This window comes from Alternaria arborescens (assembly GCF_004154835.1).
Source record: "Alternaria arborescens strain FERA 675 chromosome Unknown contig_49, whole genome shotgun sequence".
Classification (NCBI taxonomy): domain Eukaryota; kingdom Fungi; phylum Ascomycota; class Dothideomycetes; order Pleosporales; family Pleosporaceae; genus Alternaria; species Alternaria arborescens.
This window is the reverse complement of record NW_021167904.1, coordinates 47,406-71,577: the sequence shown is the minus strand read 5'-3', so window position 1 is coordinate 71,577 and position 24,172 is coordinate 47,406. Positions and strand designations below refer to the sequence as shown.

The window sequence follows — 24,172 nt, the reverse complement described above, 5'->3', positions numbered from 1 at the left end:
CTAAGCCATCACAATTTACGCACTCCCTTCCACGGGGCCCGCCGGACCCTCGGACGCCGTGGCGAAGCAACATAGTTTCCACGTATCCCTCAAGATATGTGCACATCGTCCTAGACCTTGAGATAGTGCAAGGACTCTCGTAACATTAGGCACTTCTCCAGCTTATCGGCCGGTCGTGTATTGTGCGTGATGAGTCTCAAGACGCTGACATTTCCGGCGCCTCGGACGCCGCAGAGATCGCGACATCCTTACCACCTACTAATTTCCTGTGCAACATGACTCAAGGCACCTAAGTTGTATAAGAACACCAAGATTCTACGGCTGGAATGCTATATCGACACTGACAGGAAACATACTGCTCTTCAACCTCATATAGTGCGCTATCGCTATCATTGCTATACTGAACCATCCCTTGTTAGCTATCTAAGAGACTTTCAAGATGACCACAAACTGTCACGGTACGTTAGAACAATGTCGAAGGACCCGATTTGTGCTGTGCTCTAATAGCAGATCAAACAGTTCTTCGCGTGCCTAAAACCCAATGGGACTTTTGTCCTTCGATCGCAGCTGCGTATGTGTTTGCTGTTCTATTCGCAATAGCTACACTTGTGCATCTTGCCCAGGCCCTGTTGTATCGCAAAGTGTACTGTTGGGCCATTATCATGGGGAATTTGCTCCAGTTCATCGCCTACGTTTTGCGAGTGTTGAGCATCAACAACGCCGACAGTCTAGGGCTTTACTCTGGGTGGTTTGTACTCATCGCGGTGAGTGATTGCCTTACGAACAAAGATAGCAAGTTCTGACAAGACAGATTGCTCCGGTCTGGCTCAATGCTTTCGTTTACATGGTGATGGGTCGAATGGTTTGGAATTGTACCTCTACCGGCAAATTGGGATTTCTCAGTGCGTGGAGGTTTGGCCAGGTCTTCTTGGGTTTGGATATCCTGTGAGTCTTCCAATCACAAGAGCAACGGAAGGTAGTCTAATGATCCTGATTCAGTGCTCTTGTTATCCAGCTCTACGGCGCAGCCACAGCTGCGGATACGACTGCGAAGCCAAGTACTATTCTACAAGGTATGCATTCATGAACGATGAGATACATCTGGTTGATACTAAATGTTCATCAAGGACTACATACTTACATGGGAGGGCTTGGTGTTCAGCAGTTCTTCATTTGCGTGTTCCTGGTCTTCTCGCTGCGTCTCTATGGATGCATACGAGGAAACAGTGCAGGGATCCAGCAGAAGCAGTTTATCAGGCTACTCTGTGTCGAGTATGCAGTCATAGTGCTCATAACTGTAAGCTCTGGCCCGCTTCGGTGACGTTGATCAACAGAGAACTGCTAACAACCATCTTCCAGGCGCGTATCATATTTCGACTTATTGAGTACTCTAATGGCATCCACAGTTCGATTCCCAGGCACGAGGTGTACCAATACTGTCTCGACTCCTTGCTGATGTTGATCGGATCTACGCTGTTCAATGTGGTGCACCCTGGACGGATTATGCCTGGGATAGCACACGACCTTCCGTCCCGGAAAGACAGAAAACCGCGTGACTCTTGGAAGCAGAGAGGGAACCTACTTAGCTTGGAAAGTTTCCGCGGAAACGAGAGCGCGTGATGTGCTTCGGAACTGAGTACAAGAGTTCGATAATATAATGTTATATCAACTAGAATAAAACGCACAGCGGATAGCCTTATTGATATTGTAGATGTTCTGGTGGTGAGCCGTAGGTACAACGTTGTCGGGTTTCACTGTATCGTATCGCAGTGAAAGTGATAGATAGGCTCATTCCTGCCAAGTGCGAAATATGATCATCCAGACAGCTCTCAGCAAGTTGTCAGCTGTTCCATCGACATCGCATTCTATCTGCCTCAGCCGTATCAAGGCTAGTCTCGAATGCTTCCCTCACATCTGAAAACAGAAATACTAACGCAGTACGTCTGCAACCGATTCAGTTGATCCCAGCCAGTTAGTCCAAAAACTAAAAGTATCCAAGTCAAGACTACCTTCGGTGCCAGCTGCGCCAGGAAATACGGAACCATTCCAGGCAGCGGGAATTTCGTGGCAGAGCGTCTGCCGATCCAACGCAGTTGCAATGGGTTTTGTTGTAAAGACCAATGAGCCATCCTCGTGCTGCTCCAGCCCATTGAAGCTTTTCCGTGAAGTTATCAGCGTCTCTGCCGTGTTAAGGAAAGATTTACAAATGAAATAGAGGCGGGAGGATCCAGGAGAGCAGTCTTGAAAGTAGGCCAGTGAGTCGACAGTATCTTCAAGGAGTTTTAGATCTCTGTCGTTGGCCGTGGCTATGGCATGGGTAAACACGACAAGATACGGTGTGAAAGAAGGGATCAGCAAAGTGCTAAAGCGTGGATATTAGTTAGACATCAGGTGGAAAAAATGAGAATCACGAGTACAGTGCCACTGACTCCAACTTACTTCTTAACGTAGCCTATCTTTTGGTAAATGCTGCACGTTCTGAGGCCGATAGAGCATTGTAGATGACTTTCGAGACTCTTTCTTGAAGCATCGTAGCATCGGCTGGATATTTCCACAGTATCGTAGAAGCGGGTTTCGGCTCTATACACGACTGACAGCACCGCGTAGACGATGAAGTTTGCGCTTTCTTTGGCTGTTTGTAACACTTCAGAATAATATGCGCCGGACGAATCAAGCTGCGGTTTTGTTAGAGATGATGTCTTAGAGTTGCATTAGTGTACTAGTACCAACTGTAGCTCCTCCCGTAAATCGATTATTCGTGCCGACAGCTCTTCCACAAAACACGACCGTTTGTATTGAGAATGTTTTGTTGCACTTGCTGAATATAGTTGGTCGTAGGTGTCACCTTGAATCCGGGCAAACCGGTAGCAGATATGGGTATACACATCCCAAGGCCACTGCCCAGGGTCTGAAGAAAGAATAATTGGCTCGGCGTCGATGTCATTGTCATTGAAGTTGGAAGATCGGCCAAGAACGAGGGATAGGTTCTTATCGATTGCGTAGAGACCATAAAAAGCATGACGCTTAGACTGGGCTACTTCTGGCGTGTCGTTGCGATAGGATGACTCCCGATGATAGCCCAGCGTCTGACACATAGTCTGTGCTGCGGAGACGTACATCCAGCACAAGGAAAGTTGTGACTCCTCCTGGGCTCCATATGCCTGCAACACCGTAAGTAAGAGGCTCACACGACAGGTGTGAGTACCCATACTGCTAAGTAGAGAGCTTGAACATTCTCGAGTGTTGGCACAAGAAAGCTTTCGTAGCTCCGTAAGCACTCCTGGAAGTTTGCCTTGCAAACCTTTGCGCAGTCTTCCAGGTCGTATTCCGAAAACATGGGGTCGTCATGCTGAGAGAGGTCTTGGAAAATGTGGAAGAGTACACCATGCATTAAAGCCATCGACCCGACGGAAAGCTCCTCTACTGGGAAGTACACCTTCTGACAGAGGTGTTCAAACCGCGTGTAATCGGTCCAACTACTTGAGACTGCAGATAATAGTGGTGTCACTAGTACTCGTTAGCGCTTGTTGTGGACCAGAATCACCAGGACAACCTTTCGCCTTCTTGACTACAGCGATGACAACATCAGCCGGCAGTAAGCTGACCTTCCTCTGAACACCCTTGTTATGATGATTTGTGTTATCTTGCTGCTCCGATATCTCAATGGCGACCAGGTTGTTATGTAATGACGACAAAGCTGATCTTACTTCGGGATCTGGGTTTGTTCTTAGTATGCTGCTGGCGGCTCTGCTGGCCTCCAAAGTCTCCTTGTTGAAGGATGACTCTCCTTCGAACGGAGTTAGTGGTCTAGAAGTCTCTTGATTCGTTGTTGATGTTGTTGAGGACCGAATGTCGTCGTTATCTGACGATCTATGCGCGATGACTTTAAGATCTCCTTCAATAGCACGGAGACGTTCTTGAATTACTTCGAGTTGCTTCTCGCTAGGGTTCTTAGAGATAACATCGTAAGGACAGAGGTTTCGCGCGACATACTACTGGTTTGATATGACAATGCGAGGGCGCTGCTCGGTTGTTCTCGAAGTGGGTTGACATTGCACACCCAGAATCTGGCAGCTCGAGCATGGGAAATTCTTGTTGCAGCGCGTCTGCATACATTTAGTCTGATGTCGCATGATGTTTGCCAACTCCATGCTTACCTTTCTGGCACGACAGTTCTCACACTAGTGTGAATGTCAGCTCCAATCTCCTACATACGCTAGTAGCAAGAAGGGTAATTTACTGCACGAGACAAAGATGCGACCTGCTCGTTACGGACACTCGGCTCCGCCATGTTGTGATGGATAATGTTGGCTGTCGTAGATTGGCTTGGTGTGAATGCAGGAGTGGGCGATGTTGTTCTCAGTTATCCCTCGGCTTGCGCGGACCCCGATGCTGGCGCCCGCGACTAGGGCCCTCGGACTCCGATAAAGCTCGCACCGGTCAACTGGTTTTACTCTGCTACTCAATCGCGAAAGTTGCTCAGCGCATGCCAAAATACAGTCGACTAAGTAGTTTCGATGCTCCAGCCACCATGCGGTCAACGTACACATCTCGTGTCTTATACCATACTTTACAATGTAAGATACCAATGCGCAGCCTACCCTCGTATTCGGCCCGATGATGCTACGATGCCTGAGCACTCTGTGCACTGAATAAGCTTACTGGTCCCTAGGGCTCCTCTCAATCTCGACAGCAGATCTCGGCTCGGAAAGCTAGGCTCACCGAATGGTATTCCAAAAGCTCATTTACAGAGTCTCCAGTCCCAAGCATAACTCTACATTCACCTTCGTGCCTTCATCAATGCCTCCAACCAAGTCTCCGTTTGAATCTTCAGAAGAAGGCGCTCCTATCTCCCGGGAAAAGCGATTAGGAGACAGACTTGTATCTGGACTCGAAAAAATAGGTGGCTCTCTGAATAGCTTCTCGAATCGAATCGGATCTGAAGCGTGGTGGCCGACTACACTTGATCATGAGTGCGAGAAAGCGGCTCGAATATTGTCATCGTTCTGCAGTATGTTTACTCTACCAGCTTAAGAAAAGATCGCTAACTTTTCGCAGAGGATGGTTGCTATCCCGAGCGGTCTTCAGCACCTGATTCCCTAGGTCCAAGAAGTAAACCGAAGGTCGTGGTTAAGATACCGCAAAGGGTGTTCCAGAATTGTGTCGGGCTCGCTATCTTCACTGTCATGCGCAGTGGATTCTCAGTCTCTACTGCTGGTGGATCCGGCGTCGTCATTGCTAGGAAAGAAGACGGTGACTGGTCCCCGCCATCTGGAATCCACGTCCAAACTTTGGGTCTCGGTTTCATGGTTGGAATCGATATCTACGACTGTATTGTCGTAATCAACAGCTACGAAGCACTCAAATCATTCAACAGATTCCGCTTTACGCTAGGTGGTGAGTTGAGTGCTGTAGCAGGGCCAATAGGAGTTGGTGGGTTATTGGAGGTCGAACTGTCCGAGACACATAAGCCTTTATGGACTTATATGAACAGCCGAGGAGTCTACTGTGGGCTTCAGTTGGACACAACTATCGTCATCGAGAGATACAATGAGAATGCAAGATTCTATGGCAAGAAGATCCCTATTGACGAGATCTTTGCAGGCCAGGTTACAAACGTTCCCCTTCAGGCCAAGATGCTTATGGAAGCAGCACGTAGGGCGGAGGGGCGAGCATGACTGTTATCAGTGACTGCCTAAGATCGCGCTAAGATCGCAGATTAGCTCCCACCAGATATTGCGAAGAAAAGAGATCAAATGAAGACTACCTAGCATTGTCATTCGAAATAACTACTTTAGCTACGCGAGCATTGGTGCTCCAGCATCCATTCCTCCACGGTCATGAACACTCTACGCCAACCCCTTCTCAAGTGTCCAAGTAGCATCAGCATTGAACGACGCCTGAGCATCAAAGTCATGAACACCCCCATTACTCGCAATATCCCCGATATTGTTGTAATGCCTGATATACCGAGTGGGATACCCCCATGCGCGGATCGAGCTACCAGAACCAGAAAAACCAGTCTGGGGACAGAACGTCGCATCCTCCTTGAACGCCTTACTTCCATCACTCGCCTGCACCTGCAACACGAAGTTGTAGTGACGGATATAACTTCCAGCCGTATCCTTCGACTCAAACGAGAAGCAAGCACTGTTCGCAAGACCAGCGCGTACTGTCCAACTAGCCTGTCTCTTCAACAATGCAGTGCTGCTCGAAGACACAACCTGCGTGTTCACTGTCGCGCCATTGTGTGCGAGATATCGGTCCGTGTATCCAGCTGTTATCGCACGGAGCGAGATCGAAGAACCAACTGTGTATGCCGGACCGCTGGTCAACGACGTTGTTGCATATTTCGCCGCAACGACGTTCGCTTGGACCGCGCTCTCCGTTGCATCGGTTGGGTAACCGGATGTCATGACGCCTTCGTAGAAGGTTCCCTGAGCACCGTTGCTGTTGTCACCACCGATACCGAGAATGATGGCGCCTTCTTTGCTCATGGGGTTGTAGCCTGAAGCACTGGGTCGCGCGCCATTGTAGTATGTTGACAGTGCGCCGGAGGCAGCATTACCTCCCTTGATAGCCCACTTGTTTGCTCCGCCCTTGAGGAGAGTGGTTAAGAAGCGGTAAGATACTGAAGGGTCGGCAGGATTGTTCTTTGGGTTCGCGCCGGAGAAAAGACCATTTTCCAGATCGGCCATGACCCAGGGTCCACTACCGGAACCGGAGCCCCAGACAGTGTTGTCGCCAAAGTAGATGGCTTCCATGTGTCCATTACCTGCGGCATTTGTTAGTTGGGATTGAAGGTGTCGTTTTGTGCCATTTACCTGTGTCGAGGTTGTTGGTTTCTGCGTTTCCATAGTCGAAACAACACGCGCCATTGTAATGCGTGCCATCAAGCACAGCATACATGCCCTCTGCTGCGTCACCAGTCGCCGAACCGCTCACTTTGTTATTGCGATAGCCAGTACCCGGGCTTACAAAGACGCCATACGCCTTCTGGCCGTTTAGCGTGACTGGTGCACCATCAGCTGCAGCCAAGTTATCATAGCCGTTAGCTTCCGGGCCCTTGAAGCCTCCTGGTGGAGCTTGTGTGAGGTGGTTGCCACGACCAGACTGGTCGTAGATGATGGTGATGAGGCAAGTGGTGTTAGCGCAGAATTTGTCTTGCGTTGCTGCATTAGCAACACCACCAGCAGACAGAGGTGCGACGTTGGTGGTAGCGCCGTCAGAGCCGCGCTTGACCTGGTAGAGGGAGCCGCTGAAGGAGCTGTACAAGGCGCGGGTGGTGCTGTGAGCAGCGATGCAAGGGGTATTGCCGGTGGCGTAGATATCGCAGGGTCCAGCGGCAACAACCGAAGCCGTAGCCGCAAGGCCCAGAACGAGGGTGTTCCTTTGTGAAGGCATGTCTGGTTTTTGTCGCGATTGGCACAAGAGGATTGATCGTCTGGATCAACCAAAAAGTTTGTACATGGGCGATATTTAAACAAATGGCGTTGCATCGTTGTTGACATGGTCATCTAAATCGTTGCAACTCTCCGTCCGCACACTAGATGGGAATAGAAGCTCGATATCCGGGGTATGGAGTTTTCCCTCCAACAGCGACGAAGCATGTACCTTTACGAGCGCTAATCTGTCACGAGGTTCCAACTCCAGGTTTTCCGCGGCGTGCCTCCCCAAGATTTTGGTGTATATTTTGCGGGGATGACAGGGTTTACGGACGTAGTACGGTTGTAGTGCCGGAAGATTTAAGCTTTTGCCGAGGAACATCTGTCGAGAGACAAGACCGAAGCTAGCGCTCGTAAACAGGCGTTCCAAGCCCGGGGTAAGCTCCGATGCGTTCAAACACCTGAACGTAACTTCCCATGAGCAATCGGTCGTTATCCTCTACAGTTCACAGCGTCCCACATTCTAGACTTTGCGCGACTGGCCGCTACATCGATATCCTGTTTGCAACCATTTTGCCCTTCTTCCAAGCTTTCTGGTAGTTGTGTAGGTGTACGAGAGTGACGTAGTAGGTGGTTTCGAAAAGCCTCTTGAGTGGAGTCATGTATTCTGAAATACATCAGTAGCGGTCCCACGATGGAAGGAGCCCGGGAAACCGTGAATCGACCGCTTATATTCTGCTTATTCTTGGCGCCTTCCTTGTTGGGATGATTGGTTTTCCTCAGTTGGCGTGGCCGATGTTCGCCGGGTAAATTGAAAAACGGTATACCTATGGTCTCAAAACCAGAAAGAGTTCTCAAAGAACAAAGCTATTCTGGTATGGAGACAAAGCGCCGTCAGAATAGATGATAAGATTCGTGATGGCGTCATTGATTTCCGGAATTCTGAATAAGTGTGAGCCGTCAAGCATCGACGTCCAACAAAGCCCGGGTTGAGTATACGCATGTGCGGTCATGGCAACGCATTGAATCATGTGTGCTGTCAGCTTATCGTCAACATAAGGACGACCAGGCCCCATTGAATTACTTCAAAGTCTAACGACGAACTCCTTATACGGTAGTTGAACATGGTATCATATGCTAAAGCGATGCAAAAAGAAGCCACCAGAAATATAGCGCCGCAGGAATTCCGCTCGTGATTCCGCATAGGAGCAAGGCATACATGCTCTTCATGCGCATCATATTCGATTCCGATCCGACGCGCCCATCACGATCATGGGTTTGTCGTGCGTCACCGATCATGTCCGCGAGATCTTGGCGCTAGTGGTGGTAATGGCATGTGGTTCTCGTGGAGGTCTCCATGGGTCGCGTATCGCGAAGGACGTCTTTGTCCCGACTCGACTTGTAGTTCCACCTCGCGTTCCACCGTAATTGTCATATCCGAATCCAGCTCTTCTGCCGAACTTCTTTTAATCTTGCCCCAAAGACGCGACATGCCCTTCTTTGGCGATTCCTCCTCTTCCAAGATCGCTTCTTGACTACTGCCTCGCTCCAGATCGCCTTCCGTATCAGCCCAATGTTTCATCTCATAGCTCTGTCCTTTGTCGTTTGCGAGTTCCGGTACACTGCGGGGTGCTGCGGATCGTCGCCTCGAGCCATTTGACGCTGACGGATTGGCGGTTAGCGTCTTCGATGAATCACCGGCCGATTTCTTTAAGGGTATGCCACCTGATAGTGATTTTTAAAGAATGAAGGGGATCTTCGCGAAGAGGGGTTTGAGTACGGGGGCCGAGGCGCATATCTGTTCTTGGTGAGAATCGTTGCAAAGTTCGAACATGCGAAACTTACCACTCCCAAATCAATCTCCACTGCAGCTGCAATCCAAAGTGGATATGCGTACCAGGTCTGGTCGTACTCATTGAAGAGGCTTCGATAGATATACCATGTACGGACGACTCCGGCAGCCGTGACAATCAATCCCATACCGAACAGCGATGCTACAGCGATGCGCTCACGGAGCCGCATGTGAAGCTGAAGACTGTTAACCACAATGTCGTGTTTGGAACGTTCAAATCAACTTACACCAAGAACTAAGGGTATCGGCGTTATCGTGGTAAGAAGATCTGCGACACAGCTCATGATGCCGCAAATGAGGGTCATGACCGCTTCGTCCATGCAGGTGTCTGCGGGAGCACCGATGGTCCAGTAATTCTTTACGGGATTGCAGAAGAAAATGCCGATGAACGTCCATGATATGAAGAGGCCAACCGTATAGGCGACGTTGGCATGAATCGCCCACTTGAACCATCTATCGCACAGTTGTCAGTACGTTGAGTTTGTGAGTCATGTCAATGACCACTTACGACTTTCCAGTGTCTGTGACCAGTCGGTAATAGAAGCAATGTAGGGAAAGTCTCGTGAAGGTCGCTGCCGCTACGAAAACAACCTTGGCCGTCATGGCGATCTTTGAGGTTGGCACAAACATAGCAAAGGGTATATCCCATACATGTCTATCGCGATAAGTCAGCAATGTCTTGGGCAGATGCGATACGCGATGCCTACCTATTCCACCCGAATCTTTGATTCGCTAGGATAACAACAGCGGTGAGACCGATCGTGAAGAGCAGCGCAAGCAGGATGAAAACATCATCAATACCGAACCATCTCTTTATTACTATACGCGTATATATACGAGCAACCACAGTGATTACTGCCAGCGATATGAAGATGGAGTTGACGATGAGAAGTGCAGGGCCACGCGTGACAGGGTTGTCGTAATTTGGAGTGGGCCAGGACAAGAGGACATCCACTGGTGGCAGCTGCATACTGGATTATCTTGGGCCTGCCCGGGGGAGTATGCGAGACATGCGGACGTAGACGATTGACGAGCTGCAGGTAGGCGGGCAAGATCAAAGAGACAAGATCGAGGACGCGGGTCGGAACTAGCACAGGGCCTCGATGTTATGTTCAGTGGTGAGTGGGGCTTTGCAGCACATGGCCGTTAGCTCCATCCATGTCGTGAAGCGCACATTGGAGCTTTGGCTACCGTTACGACGCTGGTGTCGCACTGGCTTCGAAGCTTGGCTGGTACACGGACCGTACGTTAGGCACAATAATCTGGCGTATCAGCGGGGTGCTACGTGTGGCGCACAAACTCTCCGCGAAGTGTGGAACCGAGAATCACAACGAATGGTTCTGCGTGACCGCACCATCCAGGCATCATAGCCAACACATAGACGCGTTCTTACTATCAAGATCTGCCCAGGCATTCAAATTGCATCTTCATAGCCTCGTGGAGTAGTCTCTTGTGGTTCCTTAGCGAAGGGGTGCTCCATGGCTATCGCTGCAGAACCGGAACCCAATTTCCGCCTCGCCGCACTACGAGAAATGCCGCCACAGCAGCGAAAATGGAGTTTCCTTGCCTGAGGACGCGGTCATGTCTCAGGGTTTTCGTTCGAGTCGTGCAACCTGTAGCTACGGGAACTAGGTCTTGGCCACGTTGGAAGCATTTGGCAAGCACCATCTGAGCCAGTCCAGTGATAACAGGGTTTGGGTGTGTCATCGAGAGTTTCCAGAGCCTGAAACCATGTGTCGAAAGTAGCAGTCGGCGCGAAACATGATGTTGTTCAAAGGTTCGGTGGTTCTGGAGGGAAGGTAAGCCAGAGACTCCGTGCAGCTCCGATCAGGCGCCCAGCACTAGCGTGGGTCGCATCAGGCTTAGACCCGGATCTTTGTCACCCTGCAGCGATCCACTGATGTCCGCCCACAGTAAATCCCCATCGTCAAACCTAAAATTGCGGAGACATCTTGATCTAATTGCGATCCGTTGAGTTCACGACGACTGTGCCACATGCACTTTGCTCTTCCAGCACCTCCTGGCGCAACTATCTCCGTAGGCATCGCCATAACGGGAGCCATGGACTGGCTGACAGCGGAATGGCTGTGGCATTGAGTTTTGCCATCATCCAACAATATCGATAGAACATGCGGTTTTGGTGTTACTAGGTGCAGTGCGTAATACGCCGACACCAAGGTACTGCAGCTTACGCGTGCCGCCGCATTTTGCAGCACTCACCTTTTGGTGACTGAGGTGCGGTGTACGACCGGAGTGTTAACTGAATCTTCGACCTATGACGCCTACATGTGAGTGTAAAGAATCCTTTACTTTTATCTCGGTTCCGAAAGCCGTGCCGCTGGACCCATATGCAAAATCCTCCGCATCGGCGAGGCTTTCACGATCAGGCCCCTGACTCGACATGAGGCTCCCGAGACAAGGGTGGGTCTGCGAGGCTGCCAGCTGATCGCGAGGCTTGAGCAGTGCGGCGTGCTCTCGAGACGGGGCACGGCATGGCACGGTCGTCAATTCTCATTCAGTCATGCCCGTTGCAATGTCGGCTCAGTGACCCCCTCAGGCCCAATGCGATATCATAGCAGGTGCGCGCGATAAATCCATGGGGTTTGTTGCAGCAAGAGTACGCAATGCACCCACGTTAATTGGGGTTCTCTCGTCAATGATCCAAGCCAGGAACATGATTCGGCCCCGGCCCCCTCAATTCTTGGTAGACATGCAGATCCATCGGCAACGCACGCTCCGCGAACAAAAGCAAAATAAGGCGTCCAATGTGCAGGAAACCAAAAAACACCGACCGTGAGCCTTCTACGTTAAGCAAAAGTAATAATGCCATGTTCCACATTCGGATCAGCCCATTCTCAATTCGCATCCCCGGCCACGTGTGAGTTTTACGCCATGGCGCGAGCCATTCTATCTGACGCGCTGCATCGGCCCTTTTGATACACAGTTTTTGCCAGGCTACTCCTTGTGTTCAGGCGAACTAAAGAGACTGAGAGTCAGGCACAACACTCGCCCATGTATTTTGCCGCTCCCATTGCCGGTCCTAAACTAAGGGTGCTTGCATGCGATCCGCTATGGTGGGTAACATATGCAGCCAGCATGCCTTTTTTCACATTCCCAATGAGTCCAGCATTAGTGGACGAAACAGAGGTTTTGACAACTACCAGTAGCATCTTTGTCGTGATACATGTCAGGGATAGTCGGTGGCAACGCATGTTGGATGCGCAAAGTGGCTAAAGGTGTTTGCACAACGAGGTGTAGTCACGTAGGTATGTGTAACAAAACGCCAATGGATTACTACATCCTTACATCCTCAGCCCTGATATTGTTTAGGTAGTAGTCGCCGAGCCTTCCAAGTTATACGTGTACTCCTACCAAGGACAGTCACCACATGGCTGAATGGCGTCTCATGCTGATGTTAAGCGCAAGATGTTCATAGAACTACTCCATTCGGCAGCCACTGCGTGTAAGTCTCATGTCTCCACTTGGTAGTACCCGTGCTGATCTCCCGATGAATCCACCTTCTCGCGACACCGGTGCTAGAACACGGCTCTTGCGCAAATGACTACGCAAGTGACAATGTCGCATACATAAAACCATGAACAATTTCTCAGGATCATACAAAGGGTCCACTTCCTCAGCATCTTCCACTCGCCCATCCCTCCACGAAACGTTGCAAATCAATTCATTCATGCCGCCTGAAGATCTTCTTCGTCAAAGCCACAAAGGTGTCGCGCACCGATCGTCCCAAAGGAGGATTGCTGGAAAAGTCGTAACAAGGCTTCCCTGCTCCGTGTTCGGTGTCCTGCTTACATCGATCGAAAAGATGCTTCAAATTTTTTGAAATCTGTGGATCATCCGGCTTACGCTGCTGGTCCAATCTCTCATGTAGTCTGTCCCACTCGACTCCTTTGCATTCCCCGTTGCGATGGCAAAAGCGTTCCCAGTCCTCGGAATACATGAGACCAGTGTGAACTAGGAAGGGTTCAGTCTCGTCTGCCTGGTAGGTCCATGTACCGTCGTTCCAGCCAAAGTTACCGCACATGCATGGGTAGTTGCGAGCTCTCTTGTCCCAAACGCTCGAGATGGCTTCGCCGCCTGGATTTACACAGATTGGTAGGCTGAAACCACCTGGAACTTTTCCAAGATCCTTGCTCATTGCTCGATCGCGCTTCGCAGCCTCGGATATTGTGTGGTAGTCCCGGTTGCGTATGGCGTCTTGTAGTTTGTTCTCATGAACAAATATTGCGGAACGAACGATATCCTCTTTGGTGATGCCGTGTGGGGTAGGCCGCCCTGATTTCGAGTCGAAATTTCGATAGCCAGTAGGGCCGTGGATGAGGGCCATGTCATTTTGCCGATGGTCGTACTCCCTAGAGACGTCGAGGGCATAAATGTAGTATATAGAGTTTGGATGCTCTGGCAAGCAAGCTCTGTTCTCTTGAGGTCCACGCGTATCCCACTCACAGTATCCAGTCTGTACATTTGCCTGAACAATGTATGATCGCTCCTGTGCCCAGATTCCATTGAGAGTGGTGGAGAAGATTGTCCTGAGGAACGACTCCTGGAGAGGTTGTTGGATGTTCTCGTCTCTCCTGAAGAAGTATTCACCTGCTAAGACATCTACCAGATCTTGACCAGGTGTGTTAGGTCGATGCCCCATGATCGACTGCATGCCAAACGTTTCGTTGCTAACCATAGCATGGCGGAACTCGTTGAGCGACGAGCGTATGTTGTCTTCCAGATTGGAGCTGATGTGTGTGGGATCAGGACGAACGGCATTGAACGAACCAACAACCGAGACGTAGGAAGCTGTCAATAAGTTTGTCATCGCAACTCCGGTCGTTGCTCCGATACCGAACACGGGAAGCGCCATTACTCCGCCAGCCATTAATCCTGCTCCTCCAACAATGGCCATTGCTAGTTTCTCATACGTTCTCCGATCCATGAGTTTCTTCTGGAGTTGCTTCTCTATGCGCGGCGAAGCGCTATATGTCCTGATAAGTTCGGGGATCTGGCCGTCAATGTACGTCGCACCTTCGCGCATAGCCTCGCGCTGGCTCTCAAAGAGATGATCGATACCAGATATCTGTTCGAAGACAAAGTATGCCATTTGTCTGTCGTATGGCGACAACTCTGGGTTCAGCAATTGAAAGGACGTCAACGAACACTCTCCGACACTGTCGCAGGTCACTGAACTTGGTGGTAGATCAGGGGCGAAGTTATCGCGAAGGTAGAGCGGGAATGTCGTGTACCGGTAGTCACGACGGAATAGATCCACATGGACCCTGGTAAAATTGGCCACCAGTTCCCGAAAGTAGGGCCAAGATGTATTACTGGGAACCTGAAGGTTACAGCTTGAGTATGTACTGGTGGAAGCAAGTGAGTTGCTGGAGATTGCGCCCGCGGAAGATTGCCTTTGGTATAGGCGAGGATGGACCGTGACGTTGGTGATAGCGATAGCAATGTCTACGAAAAGCAGCCATACGTAGAACAGAAACTTGAAGACCTCCATGATCCTCGTGAGATTTTGGTTGCTGGTCTTTGTTGTAATCTCGATGCGGTATCTCGTGAGAATCTGGCTGTTCTGGAAGATTAGCGGAATGAGTATGATAGAGTTTAACTTCAAGGAAGGAGGGCTTTTATGTTATAGAGCGTCTGCTCTTTGCGGGGGGCGGTGTTTCTTTCCCATAGTTCTCGTGTGATCGGTGTTCGAACATCTGGCATGGTATTGGTCGCAATGGATGAACGGTAGTTTGGTATTCGGTTAAGCCCGACTTCCAAGGTTGGAAGGAGGCCCACAATCCATGTCATCCAATGAGCACTACGCAGAGCAATGGAAATAATTGTACACTTTGAATTTGTTGGAAAAGACATAACCACAAGACGGAAAAGGACAACGAGTAGGTTTTCTCGCTCATGAGTACCGTGGCTGTTGAAGTGAAAGTGTGATGAAATAATTCAACGGACACGATTGGACAGCGCGGTTGCCGTTCACGGATAAGACCACGGGGTAAGAGCAGGTCGTCGTAAAAGTGTGATGGACTGAATCTTTGGAGGATTTTCCTACATAGGCGATGGGTCAGTGGGTGTGGCAGGCACCAAGAACAACAAATGAGTTGGCACCTTCTCACAGCGGCTTCCGTTTGGCCCTGGCCATTCTCATAACCTTCCCAACGCAAGAAGGTAAAATGGCCATTACGGAATCCCGTGACGCAACCTAGTGCACGATGATATTGATCAGTGCGAAGTTCGGTACACTCGCAAGCCCCAAGTATATAGTATCGCTCCCACGAAACTCCATCCAATCCGGGTCGGATTGGGAATGTCCTCTCGGGCAGGTGGTGATAGAGGACGGGAATACACTGCGAACTCCCAAGGGGATGGCTATAGGTCACGTCTCAAGAGTACGCTTTCTCGAGCACCAAGGTTCAAATGGAAAGATTATTGATGAAGAGTATATGTTGGACAACGTCTTTCCAACTTACTGGCTTGCTTCATCACAAGTTCACACTATTCTGTATGTCTCCAACTTCTAAACCGTTTTGTCCCTGCAACCAGACGAAATTATCCATAGGCGCCTCAGCCTTGACGGTCTCCCACAACCCATCAATGCTCTCGGCCGCCTCGGCGCTCAAGCCACCCTTCTGAATACTCCCTACTGTCTGGACAAGCTGATCTAATGAGCTCGCGCTAAAAACCATTCCATCCTCATCTGTCAGCGCAGAGTGATATGCTACCCACCTGTACGCCAACTCCGCCTTGGTCACGCCCTCGTTTTCCGCAATCGCACTCCACAACTTGAGCCCCTTGCGCAGAGACGGCTTGTTGTACATGTCGTTGTACATACCACCCATAACGTCTTTGTTAAACCGGCCCGCGCCCGCATCCAGATCAGTAAGCGATTTGCTCAAGAAGCCGCCCGCGAGCGGCGAATAGGCATAGAAGACTATGCCGAGCTTGCGCAGCACGGGGAACAAGTTTTTCTCTAGGTGGCGCGCCATAGGGTTGTAGTTGCCTTGGTAGACTTCAGGGAGCGGATAGCCTTTTTCCTTTGCGAGGTTGTACACGCGCTGCACGTCTTGAGGCGCATAGTTGCTCAGGCCGAAGCGTTTGAACAAGCCGAGTTTGTGGGCTTCATTGATACCAGCGAGGGTGTCTTCGAGTGGCACGTCGGCGGAGGGTGAGTGCATGTACACTATGTCGAACTGCTTGATGCCGCACTTTTGAATAGCCTCCTTGACGTGCGAGACTATCGTGTCCTTGCGCGCTGACCCGGGGACAAAGCCGCCGGGAACTTTGGTGTCGATTACGAATTGTGTGCGCTTCTCTTGCGTGCCGATGGCTTCTTCGGAGCCGGTGTAGAGGCGCGCTGTGTCGATTGTGGTGACGCCAGAGGTGAGCAGAGCGTCAAAGACCTTGTTCATCATGTCAGGGCTGCCCAGGGCTGCCCCGCTCATGAAAGCACTTCCTCCAAATACTATCTTGACCATAATGGCTGTATTAGGTACAATGTTGAGAAAATTGTTTCAGTTGTTTATTCTTGGTTGCAAAAGGCCGATCGATCAATGCGTTGTATCTGGGGGGAAAGTTGAGTAGTTCCAACCTGACAGCAGCGAGGCCCCTTGGACTTATACTTCCTTCAGAACCACACTCGCATCCAAGATCACAACTTTTACAATTTCTAAGCCATCTCTGCGATTACTCAGCCCCCCCTCCGTAATACAAGGCGGTGAGTACTAGCAAGATGCTCAAACCATCGCAGTGTCTAGCAAACGGTCGGTGTATCAGTCGTAAAAAGTTGGAAGGCTTCCTAGCGCAACACGCGGACAGGTCATAAAGAAACTAGTTTCTCGGTGGTAATAACTTACCCTTCACTCCGCTTCCTCCCGCTTTCGGAGCCGATGCCCACTTCTCCGACTTCTCCGACTTCTCCGACTTCTCCGGTCTTTGTGTCCGTAACCGATCATCGCGAAATAACTACCCTAGAATTGTTGCTTAGAAATGAACAATTGGGACTCTTTGGTGTCTGTGAATAAGTACTACTGCAAGTTTACAAAATCTATTACATCGGCATTGAACTTCTATCCAACTCCTCGCTTTCACCCCCCTTTATCGACCTTGAATATGGATTATCAAAACAAACTTCGAGTCATTATCGTCGGTTCGGGATTAGCAGGACTGACCGCCGCACGTATCCTCCGCGAACACCACCATGTCACCGTGTACGAGCGTGGAGACCAAACCGCTGCAACAGGAGGACAAGGCATCTCCATCTCTCCAAACGCAGTCAAGATCCTCGAGCGCATCGGATACGATCGTGAAAAGGCAGGCGCAGTGCCGATCTATGGCTATCGGTCTTACGATAAAGAAGGCAACGTTAAGAAGGACCACGAAGTCGACTTGAAGACAAGGTATGGGGCAGATCAGTTGACGCAAAAACGATCCGACTTTAGGGATGAGCTCATGAGGCTCGCGACTGCACCTTCTGCCGAGTTGAAGATTCAGGGTGATCCAGCACACATAGTCTACGACACTAAAGTTGTCGATTTGGATGCGGAGGAAGGGAGAATAGCGCTAGGAGATGGAACAACCGCTGAGGCTGACGTGGTCATTGGTTAGTATCATCACTCCGAGCGAGATTTGCATGAACCCTCGAGAAGATGCTAATGGCAAAAACTCACAGTGGCCGACGGCGTACATTCACGTCTTCGTAATCGTATCCTTTGCGACGATAGTATCCAAGTTAAGACGATGGGATTATCATGTTACCGCGTTGCCGCCTCTGCAGACGCTGTCAAAGAAGTGCTTGGTGGCTCTCTTCCTCATTGGTGGGAGCCTACCACAGCTCAGAATCGCGTGTGCATACTCAACGATGGTAGTGACCGCTTTGTTGCCGCGTATCCACTCCGCCATCACGAGTACATGAACTTCTCATGCATCTTTCCTTCCCGTATGTCGAAGCAAAGCAACAGAACCAATTCATGGTATGCGGAGGCGAACAGCGACGAGATTATAGAGATTTTTCATGATTTTGAGGAGTCTTTCCGCAAGATTCTTGGGTATGTTTATCCTGTTCACACCCTCAAACAGTGTTTCACTTTTTGCTCACATCTTTTTTTCCAAGCATCGCGACAGAAGTAAAATATTGGGAACTACAGGAACTTGATGCTCTACCTACTTGGACTCGGGGCCGTGCAATTGTCATCGGAGATGCCGCCCATGCAATGCCACCGCTGCAAGGTCAAGGAGCTAATCAGGCTGTCGAAGATGGTGAGAGCTTCCGTTTGCTTGAAGGGGTGGAGCCCAGAGATGTTCCGAAAGCTCTAAAGCAGATTGAGAGTCTGAGGAGACCCCGGGCAACGCAAGTTCAAGAAGATACCCGTAATATGGCCGGTGAAGTCAGTTGGGAGGACAGAATGGCCAAGTACGATTTTCTGTATAGTTATAACGGTATTCGTGAGGCTTAGAAAGCACAAATAGATTTCTACTTGGGTAACCTGTTATAGAATGCCTCTATACCCTAGAGGACCACTGTAAAGATTATTCTTAGACCTTCTCTACCAATATTAAAAAAAGGAAAGAAGAAAGAAAAAACTATTTGTACATCCGAAAAGACTTATAGACCCTTCACTCTTCTTCTTGTCTTTTCAACGGCTCACCTCACCCCCCTCATCTCGATCTTTTTTTTTTTTACAAGAAACCACAATAGCTAACCATCTACTCAATCCTCTTCTTCCCCTCCTCCAGTCCCAACAACCTCGCATCACTCTTGCCCCTCTCGTGTTTCGCCGAACCCCCAACCAACGGTCCCACAACAGGATGGTTCCGGACCTTCTGTAGCGTCTCCTGGAAAGCTTCGATTTGCGGGGGTTGTCGGTTTAGTTTAGGCCAGTTGACCTGTTGAAGTGAGGAAGGAAGTTAGCAAGCCCGTTTTTGCGGAAAGGAAGAGAAGGAAAAAAAAAGTGCTCCCTGGAAGATAGTGCAGATGGAATGGGACGAAGACGAGAGGAGGGAAAGAAACGGGGGAAAAAAACTTACGTATAATGTACCATGTCCCCACATAAAGTTCAGACAAGCCGCAGCCGTCAGAAGAGACAAAAGGAGGAGAAGACGCAAAGGCCAGACAGCAGCATCAGGCGCTCTCCGTGTCAGACTGCCGACGAGTATGAAGAAGACGGCCGCAGCAAAGATGTATGGTATCGACTGAATGAACAGTGGCCGTCTATCCGCAAAGAGAATTTGTCCACCCCCAACCCCATCGCTCGGCAGATAATTACCCAAGAAGAGGTCAAACCCATCTTGTCTCGGCCCATCAGCAAAGTTATTGAGACAATATCTCGTAATACTATTATTCAAATCCTGCAACGCACCCGCCTTGGTCCTCACGCCCAGTCGCGTGAAATCAGTCTTGAGTGCGCCTGTGCCCGAATACGACTTGGACACAACATCCGCGTTATCGGCCCAGACGTTGCGGAACAGGAACTCAAAGTCTTTATCCTCCTCGGCCGACTCCCCTTCGCGCAGGAGACCGAGGTCAATCAGCATGCGTGACAGGACGAAGCGCCCCAGCATGCTCTGCACAACATTAGTGCGGTCGAGACAATCCATGCAATTCGTGCGCACAACAGCCGTCTGGTGGCGGCGGACTTCGACGCCCGACCCATCGCCTGGCATATCGACGCCGCAAAAATATCCGTGGCGCAGAATGTGCGGTTCGAGCTGGTCGAGCAGGAGCTTAGCGCGGTCCCAGCGGAGACCCTTTGTTTCGTTGTGGAAGTCAAAGTAGATGTAATGTAATCGATCGTAGACGGTTTGCGCCTTTGCCGGATCGATAATGTGGAACTTCTCCGACGTGATGCGGTCGCCTTGGACGTTTTCCGAAGGCGACGTGTGCAGCAGGTTGACCATTTGCTCGTAGGCTTCTTTGACGCGCTGCTCGCGGCCCTTTTGGTTGACGAGGTTGACCATCCAGTTATCGCCGTAGAGGCGGATTTGTTCGGCAAAGTGCTTCTTTGCGGCGGGGAGGGCGTTGTCGATGCCGCGGATTTGCAGCTTGGGCGTGTACTTGAGCGTGTTTATCTCGGCCCAGTAGACGGGTACGCTGCCTCTGGTCTGGACGTAAGCGAGGACTTGAGTCTCCTTGCCCGCCGTGCTGGACGGGTTCTGGTTGGAGCCGAAGCCGCCGGGGCCGCCTGATGCGTTGTCGTTGAGGATGATGGTCTGTTCGGTTTCGTTGAAGTTGGACACGTTGCCGTTCTCGTCGATGCCGCGGGAGAAGTAGCGGGTGCCTGCCTTGAGGCGCGAGCGGCGCGTGATGAGGATAAAGGTGAGCGGCGTGCCCTTGATAGACGTGTTTTTAATCTCCAACATGCCGTACATGACGGGCAGGATGTAGGGGTCTGCGCCCGGCTGGTGGCCACTCGAGTGCCTTCCATATCCGCCGCTGAGACCACCGCGGAAGTCGATGAGGTCGCTGGACACGAAGCGGTTCCAGTAGAAGCGGTCGTCTGCGCGCTTCCACAGGGGGGTCGAGGGGTCGAGGTGGGCCTGGCGCTGGAACGTATTTGTTATGTCGAACGAGTAGGAGAAGAAGAGCGGGCTGGTCTTGATGAGCGTCTTGAGGAGACTGAGGTAATTATCTTCGTCGGCATCGTGCAGCGGCTTTTCGCGTAGGGAGAGGAACTCGGTAGCGACAACTCTGTAAATCATGTGGCCTTTGATCCTACCCATGGGCTGGGCCTTTGTGATGACAATGATGTACTTGTCTTCACATGTCAGCATTCGCTTTCGTGTCGCCAGAAGTGCAGCGCATACCCAGTCGCAGCTTGATCATGCCGAGGATGCCAGCAATGCTCGAGACCCTCTTGGAGCCCAGCAGCTTGCCATCGTGAAGGCGGATGTCACCTGACGGGCGGTCGACGACGAGGGTAGGGGCTGAGGGCGACGATGGCGAGGAGAAGGCGTAGTGCGAGGGCGAAGAGTGGACATTGATGTCGCGGTAAGGGAGGGCGACGCTCATGGCGGCGGGAGACTATAGGCTGAAGAGCGTGGAGCTCTGTCCTGGAGTCGTGTGGAGTAGTTGTTTGATACGTCGTGTTTTCGACGACGGACTGTTCCAGGGTTTCGTCATGGCGGCCATTGCGGCCAAGGGTCCCCGACTCGTGCGCTAGGGCCAAGCACCGGGACGCAGCACCTCGTCACAGCACCCACCAGCTCTTTCACCCTCACCCCAACACCACGCCTCTACATATCTCCTCCCACAGCCCGATATACCGACTGCCCTCGACAGTCTGTCCGCCGCTTCCACCGCTTCCCCCCATCCACCGCCCAGCCTCGAATACCCTACACCCGATAGCGCCGCGTCACCCCCGTCATGTCGGCCAGGATGCAGCAAGGTCAACGGCCTGGAGGCTCTAGATTTGCACAGTTCAAGCTGGTGTTGCTGGGTACGATCTGTCTTCAAACAAAACTGTTGGCGCAACTAGATAGACTAACAAGCACCAGGAGAATCCGCCGTCGGAAAGGTGCGCAAGCCTATCAAGGCAGCCATGACATAAGCTAACACCTCGCAGTCGTCTCTGGTGTTGCGCTTCGTCAAGGTGCGACATGCTCCTACCGCAAACATATGAGAGCTCAGCCGCTAACCCGACCAGGATCAATTCGACGACTACCGGGAATCCACCATCGGCGCCGCCTTCCTCACCCAGACCATCGCCCTCGATGAAAACACGACCGTCAAGTTTGAAATCTGGGATACCGCCGGTCAAGAACGCTACAAGTCGCTCGCGCCCATGTACTACAGAAACGCAAACTGCGCCGTAGTCGTCTACGACATCACACAGGCTGTACGTCCCTGATCCATGCCTTGATAATGCCATGGAAAGAAAGAAGAAAAAAACTGACATAGCCCGTGAAACTTCACAGGCCTCCCTAGACAAAGCAAAAGCCTGGGTAAAAGAACTCCAACGCCAAGCCAACGAAAACATCATCATCGCCCTCGCGGGCAACAAACTCGATCTCGTCACCGAATCCCCCGATAAGCGCGCTATTTCCACGGCCGACGCCGAGCAATACGCCAAAGAAGCCGGTCTGCTCTTCTTTGAAACGTCGGCCAAGACGGCTGAGAATGTTAAAGAGCTTTTCACGGCGATTGCGAAAAAGTTGCCTATTGATCAGGCGACGGGGCCGAGGAACTTGAGGCCGGGACAGCAGCGTCAAGGGGTCAATCTGAGGCCCGAGGCTAATCAGACGCAGGGGCCTGGTGGGTGCAACTGCTAGAACTTGATCTCATGGGCGGAATCGCACGCGCGGAAGGAGATGATGCTGTAGATTGTGTAAACTTGGGCATGGGGAATTTATGTACGCCCATCGCCCGGATAGTGTGCATGTGCGTGTCTGTATTCCTTATATCTTCCACTATGTTCATTTTGGAACATATCTGGGCCTTTGGCGGAGATACGGAGTAAGGATTTGTTTTGTTTGGTCGTTATCAGTTTCCTTGTATTCCAAGAAGAGAGAAGGAGAGACAGAGAAGATATTGGGGCCACCTGAGCTTTTTTTTAATTAATGATTTCGACAATTTGCTCTCCTGGTTTTGTTTCTTTCTCTTGTCCATGGTCTATTTCTGTCCAAGGGGCGGAAACGTTTTGCAACTTGATGGTAAAAGAGAGGTTCTACGAGAGATTTTGTGGTTTGAGGAAGAGAGGAGAGGATCGATTCACTCGAGTCCAAATTGTAAGTTCTGCGCAAGGTTTGTGTTGATTGGAGAGCCTGCGCTTCAAGATGGCAAAGTCTGCTTATTGTGCATTCGCGTAGAACGACTGTGGTCTGCCTCTAGGTGGTCTCGATGCACTTGCAGTGTCTGACGACGTCATTGTGATTTCCCCTACATCAATTCGCTCTGGACTATTTCCTCTCTACACCACTCTTTTACACAGGACCTCCTCTTACAACACTTCTTCTCGCAACACTTGCCTAGCGTGCAACATTGTTGAAGTAGGTAGCTTTCAACACAAGACGTTACACACAAGAGAAAGGCGCTGACGATACTTAGGCATCTCTAGTCCTCGTCATCACCCTCGTCCTCGATATCATCACCCTCATATTCCCCATTCCAATCAACAACGCTCGCACCGGTAATTTCTGAAGCGAAGCACACAAAACATGGGCGCTGACAAAGCTTCAGAAAGAGCTGGAAGCCGGGCTGCGATATCGCGAAAGCAATGCCGTAGTATATTCTGTCTCACCAAACGGTACTGCAGAGCCATGGAAGACGAGCCATTCCCACCTACCGCATCAACGTTGTTGCCATCAATGGAACGTACGCCGAACGGCCGAAGCCTGCCAAGGGTGTCTGCACCCCAGCGCTGGAAGGCGCCTACCTTGCGGTTAACGCCCTTCTGCGCTAGAGGCTTCTCCCTAAGGCCCAACGTAGCCGACCCTTAGAGCCAATCCCTTTCCCGAAGTCACGGATCTACTTTGCCGACTTCCTTTGTCTACATTGTTCTATCAACTAGAGGCTGTTCACCAGTTCCTTATCAAAAACTAGTACTTCACTCGGCTCGACTTGAGCCATATCCTGCCCTGCAAGTGTACTGAACTGTGCACTCATCGATAACAACGATTACCAACACTATTGCGCACCACCCTACGTCAAGCCAACAGCCTTGAGAGGCGCACGCGCGCTACGCTGAAAGAGCCAACGATTCTTTCCCCTCGTTCGGAAGCATTTCTAATTGTCGTCGAAGATGTGGTGGTAGCCTGTTTGCTGTCCGGAAGTAGTGGTGGTTAGAATTATGCGTGGCTGGTATCTGTAAAGAACAACATATGCAAAAGGAAGAGCGCCGAGCTCGATTCCCCGCAGTAGCGCTGCACTGACGCTGAAAGGGCTGCAGGGAAAGTGCCCTGCTACATGGAAGCGGACGTTGTTTGGCTC

General features: G+C 50.9%; 9 protein-coding genes across 9 annotated transcripts; 3 read left to right on the top strand and 6 right to left on the bottom strand.

The window, feature by feature from the left end:
* Positions 1–5,186: 5,186 nt before the first annotated feature.
* On the top strand, positions 5,187–5,678 carry AA0111_g11399 (hypothetical protein; the record flags this gene model as incomplete). The annotated part of the gene is made up of 1 exon (XM_028645259.1): positions 5,187–5,678. The coding sequence occupies one exon, from the start codon at positions 5,187–5,189 to the stop codon at positions 5,676–5,678; it is 492 nt and encodes a 163-aa protein (XP_028500991.1).
* A 171-nt stretch (positions 5,679–5,849) lies between these two features.
* AA0111_g11398 (putative alpha-L-arabinofuranosidase B) lies at positions 5,850–7,404 on the bottom strand (the record flags this gene model as incomplete). The annotated part of the gene is made up of 2 exons (XM_028645258.1): positions 5,850–6,775; positions 6,825–7,404. The coding sequence occupies 2 exons, from the start codon at positions 7,402–7,404 to the stop codon at positions 5,850–5,852; spliced, it is 1,506 nt and encodes a 501-aa protein (XP_028500992.1).
* Positions 7,405–8,673: 1,269 nt separating this feature from the next.
* Positions 8,674–8,967, bottom strand: AA0111_g11397 (hypothetical protein; the record flags this gene model as incomplete). The annotated part of the gene is made up of 1 exon (XM_028645257.1): positions 8,674–8,967. The coding sequence occupies one exon, from the start codon at positions 8,965–8,967 to the stop codon at positions 8,674–8,676; it is 294 nt and encodes a 97-aa protein (XP_028500984.1).
* Positions 8,968–9,123: 156 nt separating this feature from the next.
* Positions 9,124–10,207, bottom strand: AA0111_g11396 (hypothetical protein; the record flags this gene model as incomplete). The annotated part of the gene is made up of 5 exons (XM_028645256.1): positions 9,124–9,183; positions 9,231–9,413; positions 9,465–9,690; positions 9,746–9,892; positions 9,945–10,207. 5 exons carry the CDS (start codon positions 10,205–10,207, stop codon positions 9,124–9,126), a joined length of 879 nt encoding a protein of 292 aa, XP_028500996.1.
* A 2,712-nt stretch (positions 10,208–12,919) lies between these two features.
* Positions 12,920–14,749, bottom strand: AA0111_g11395 (hypothetical protein; the record flags this gene model as incomplete). The annotated part of the gene is made up of 1 exon (XM_028645255.1): positions 12,920–14,749. The coding sequence occupies one exon, from the start codon at positions 14,747–14,749 to the stop codon at positions 12,920–12,922; it is 1,830 nt and encodes a 609-aa protein (XP_028500994.1).
* A 985-nt stretch (positions 14,750–15,734) lies between these two features.
* On the bottom strand, positions 15,735–16,727 carry AA0111_g11394 (hypothetical protein; the record flags this gene model as incomplete). The annotated part of the gene is made up of 1 exon (XM_028645254.1): positions 15,735–16,727. One exon carries the CDS (start codon positions 16,725–16,727, stop codon positions 15,735–15,737), a length of 993 nt encoding a protein of 330 aa, XP_028500995.1.
* Positions 16,728–17,361: 634 nt separating this feature from the next.
* AA0111_g11393 (hypothetical protein) lies at positions 17,362–17,856 on the top strand (the record flags this gene model as incomplete). The annotated part of the gene is made up of 1 exon (XM_028645253.1): positions 17,362–17,856. The coding sequence occupies one exon, from the start codon at positions 17,362–17,364 to the stop codon at positions 17,854–17,856; it is 495 nt and encodes a 164-aa protein (XP_028500982.1).
* Positions 17,857–18,954: 1,098 nt separating this feature from the next.
* On the bottom strand, positions 18,955–21,256 carry AA0111_g11392 (Phosphoinositide phosphatase; the record flags this gene model as incomplete). Its single annotated transcript, XM_028645252.1, has 3 exons — positions 18,955–19,134; positions 19,276–21,002; positions 21,052–21,256. 3 exons carry the CDS (start codon positions 21,254–21,256, stop codon positions 18,955–18,957), a joined length of 2,112 nt encoding a protein of 703 aa, XP_028500983.1.
* A 354-nt stretch (positions 21,257–21,610) lies between these two features.
* On the top strand, positions 21,611–22,515 carry AA0111_g11391 (hypothetical protein; the record flags this gene model as incomplete). Its single annotated transcript, XM_028645251.1, has 5 exons — positions 21,611–21,683; positions 21,742–21,761; positions 21,810–21,836; positions 21,891–22,082; positions 22,162–22,515. 5 exons carry the CDS (start codon positions 21,611–21,613, stop codon positions 22,513–22,515), a joined length of 666 nt encoding a protein of 221 aa, XP_028500981.1.
* Positions 22,516–24,172: the final 1,657 nt, after the last annotated feature.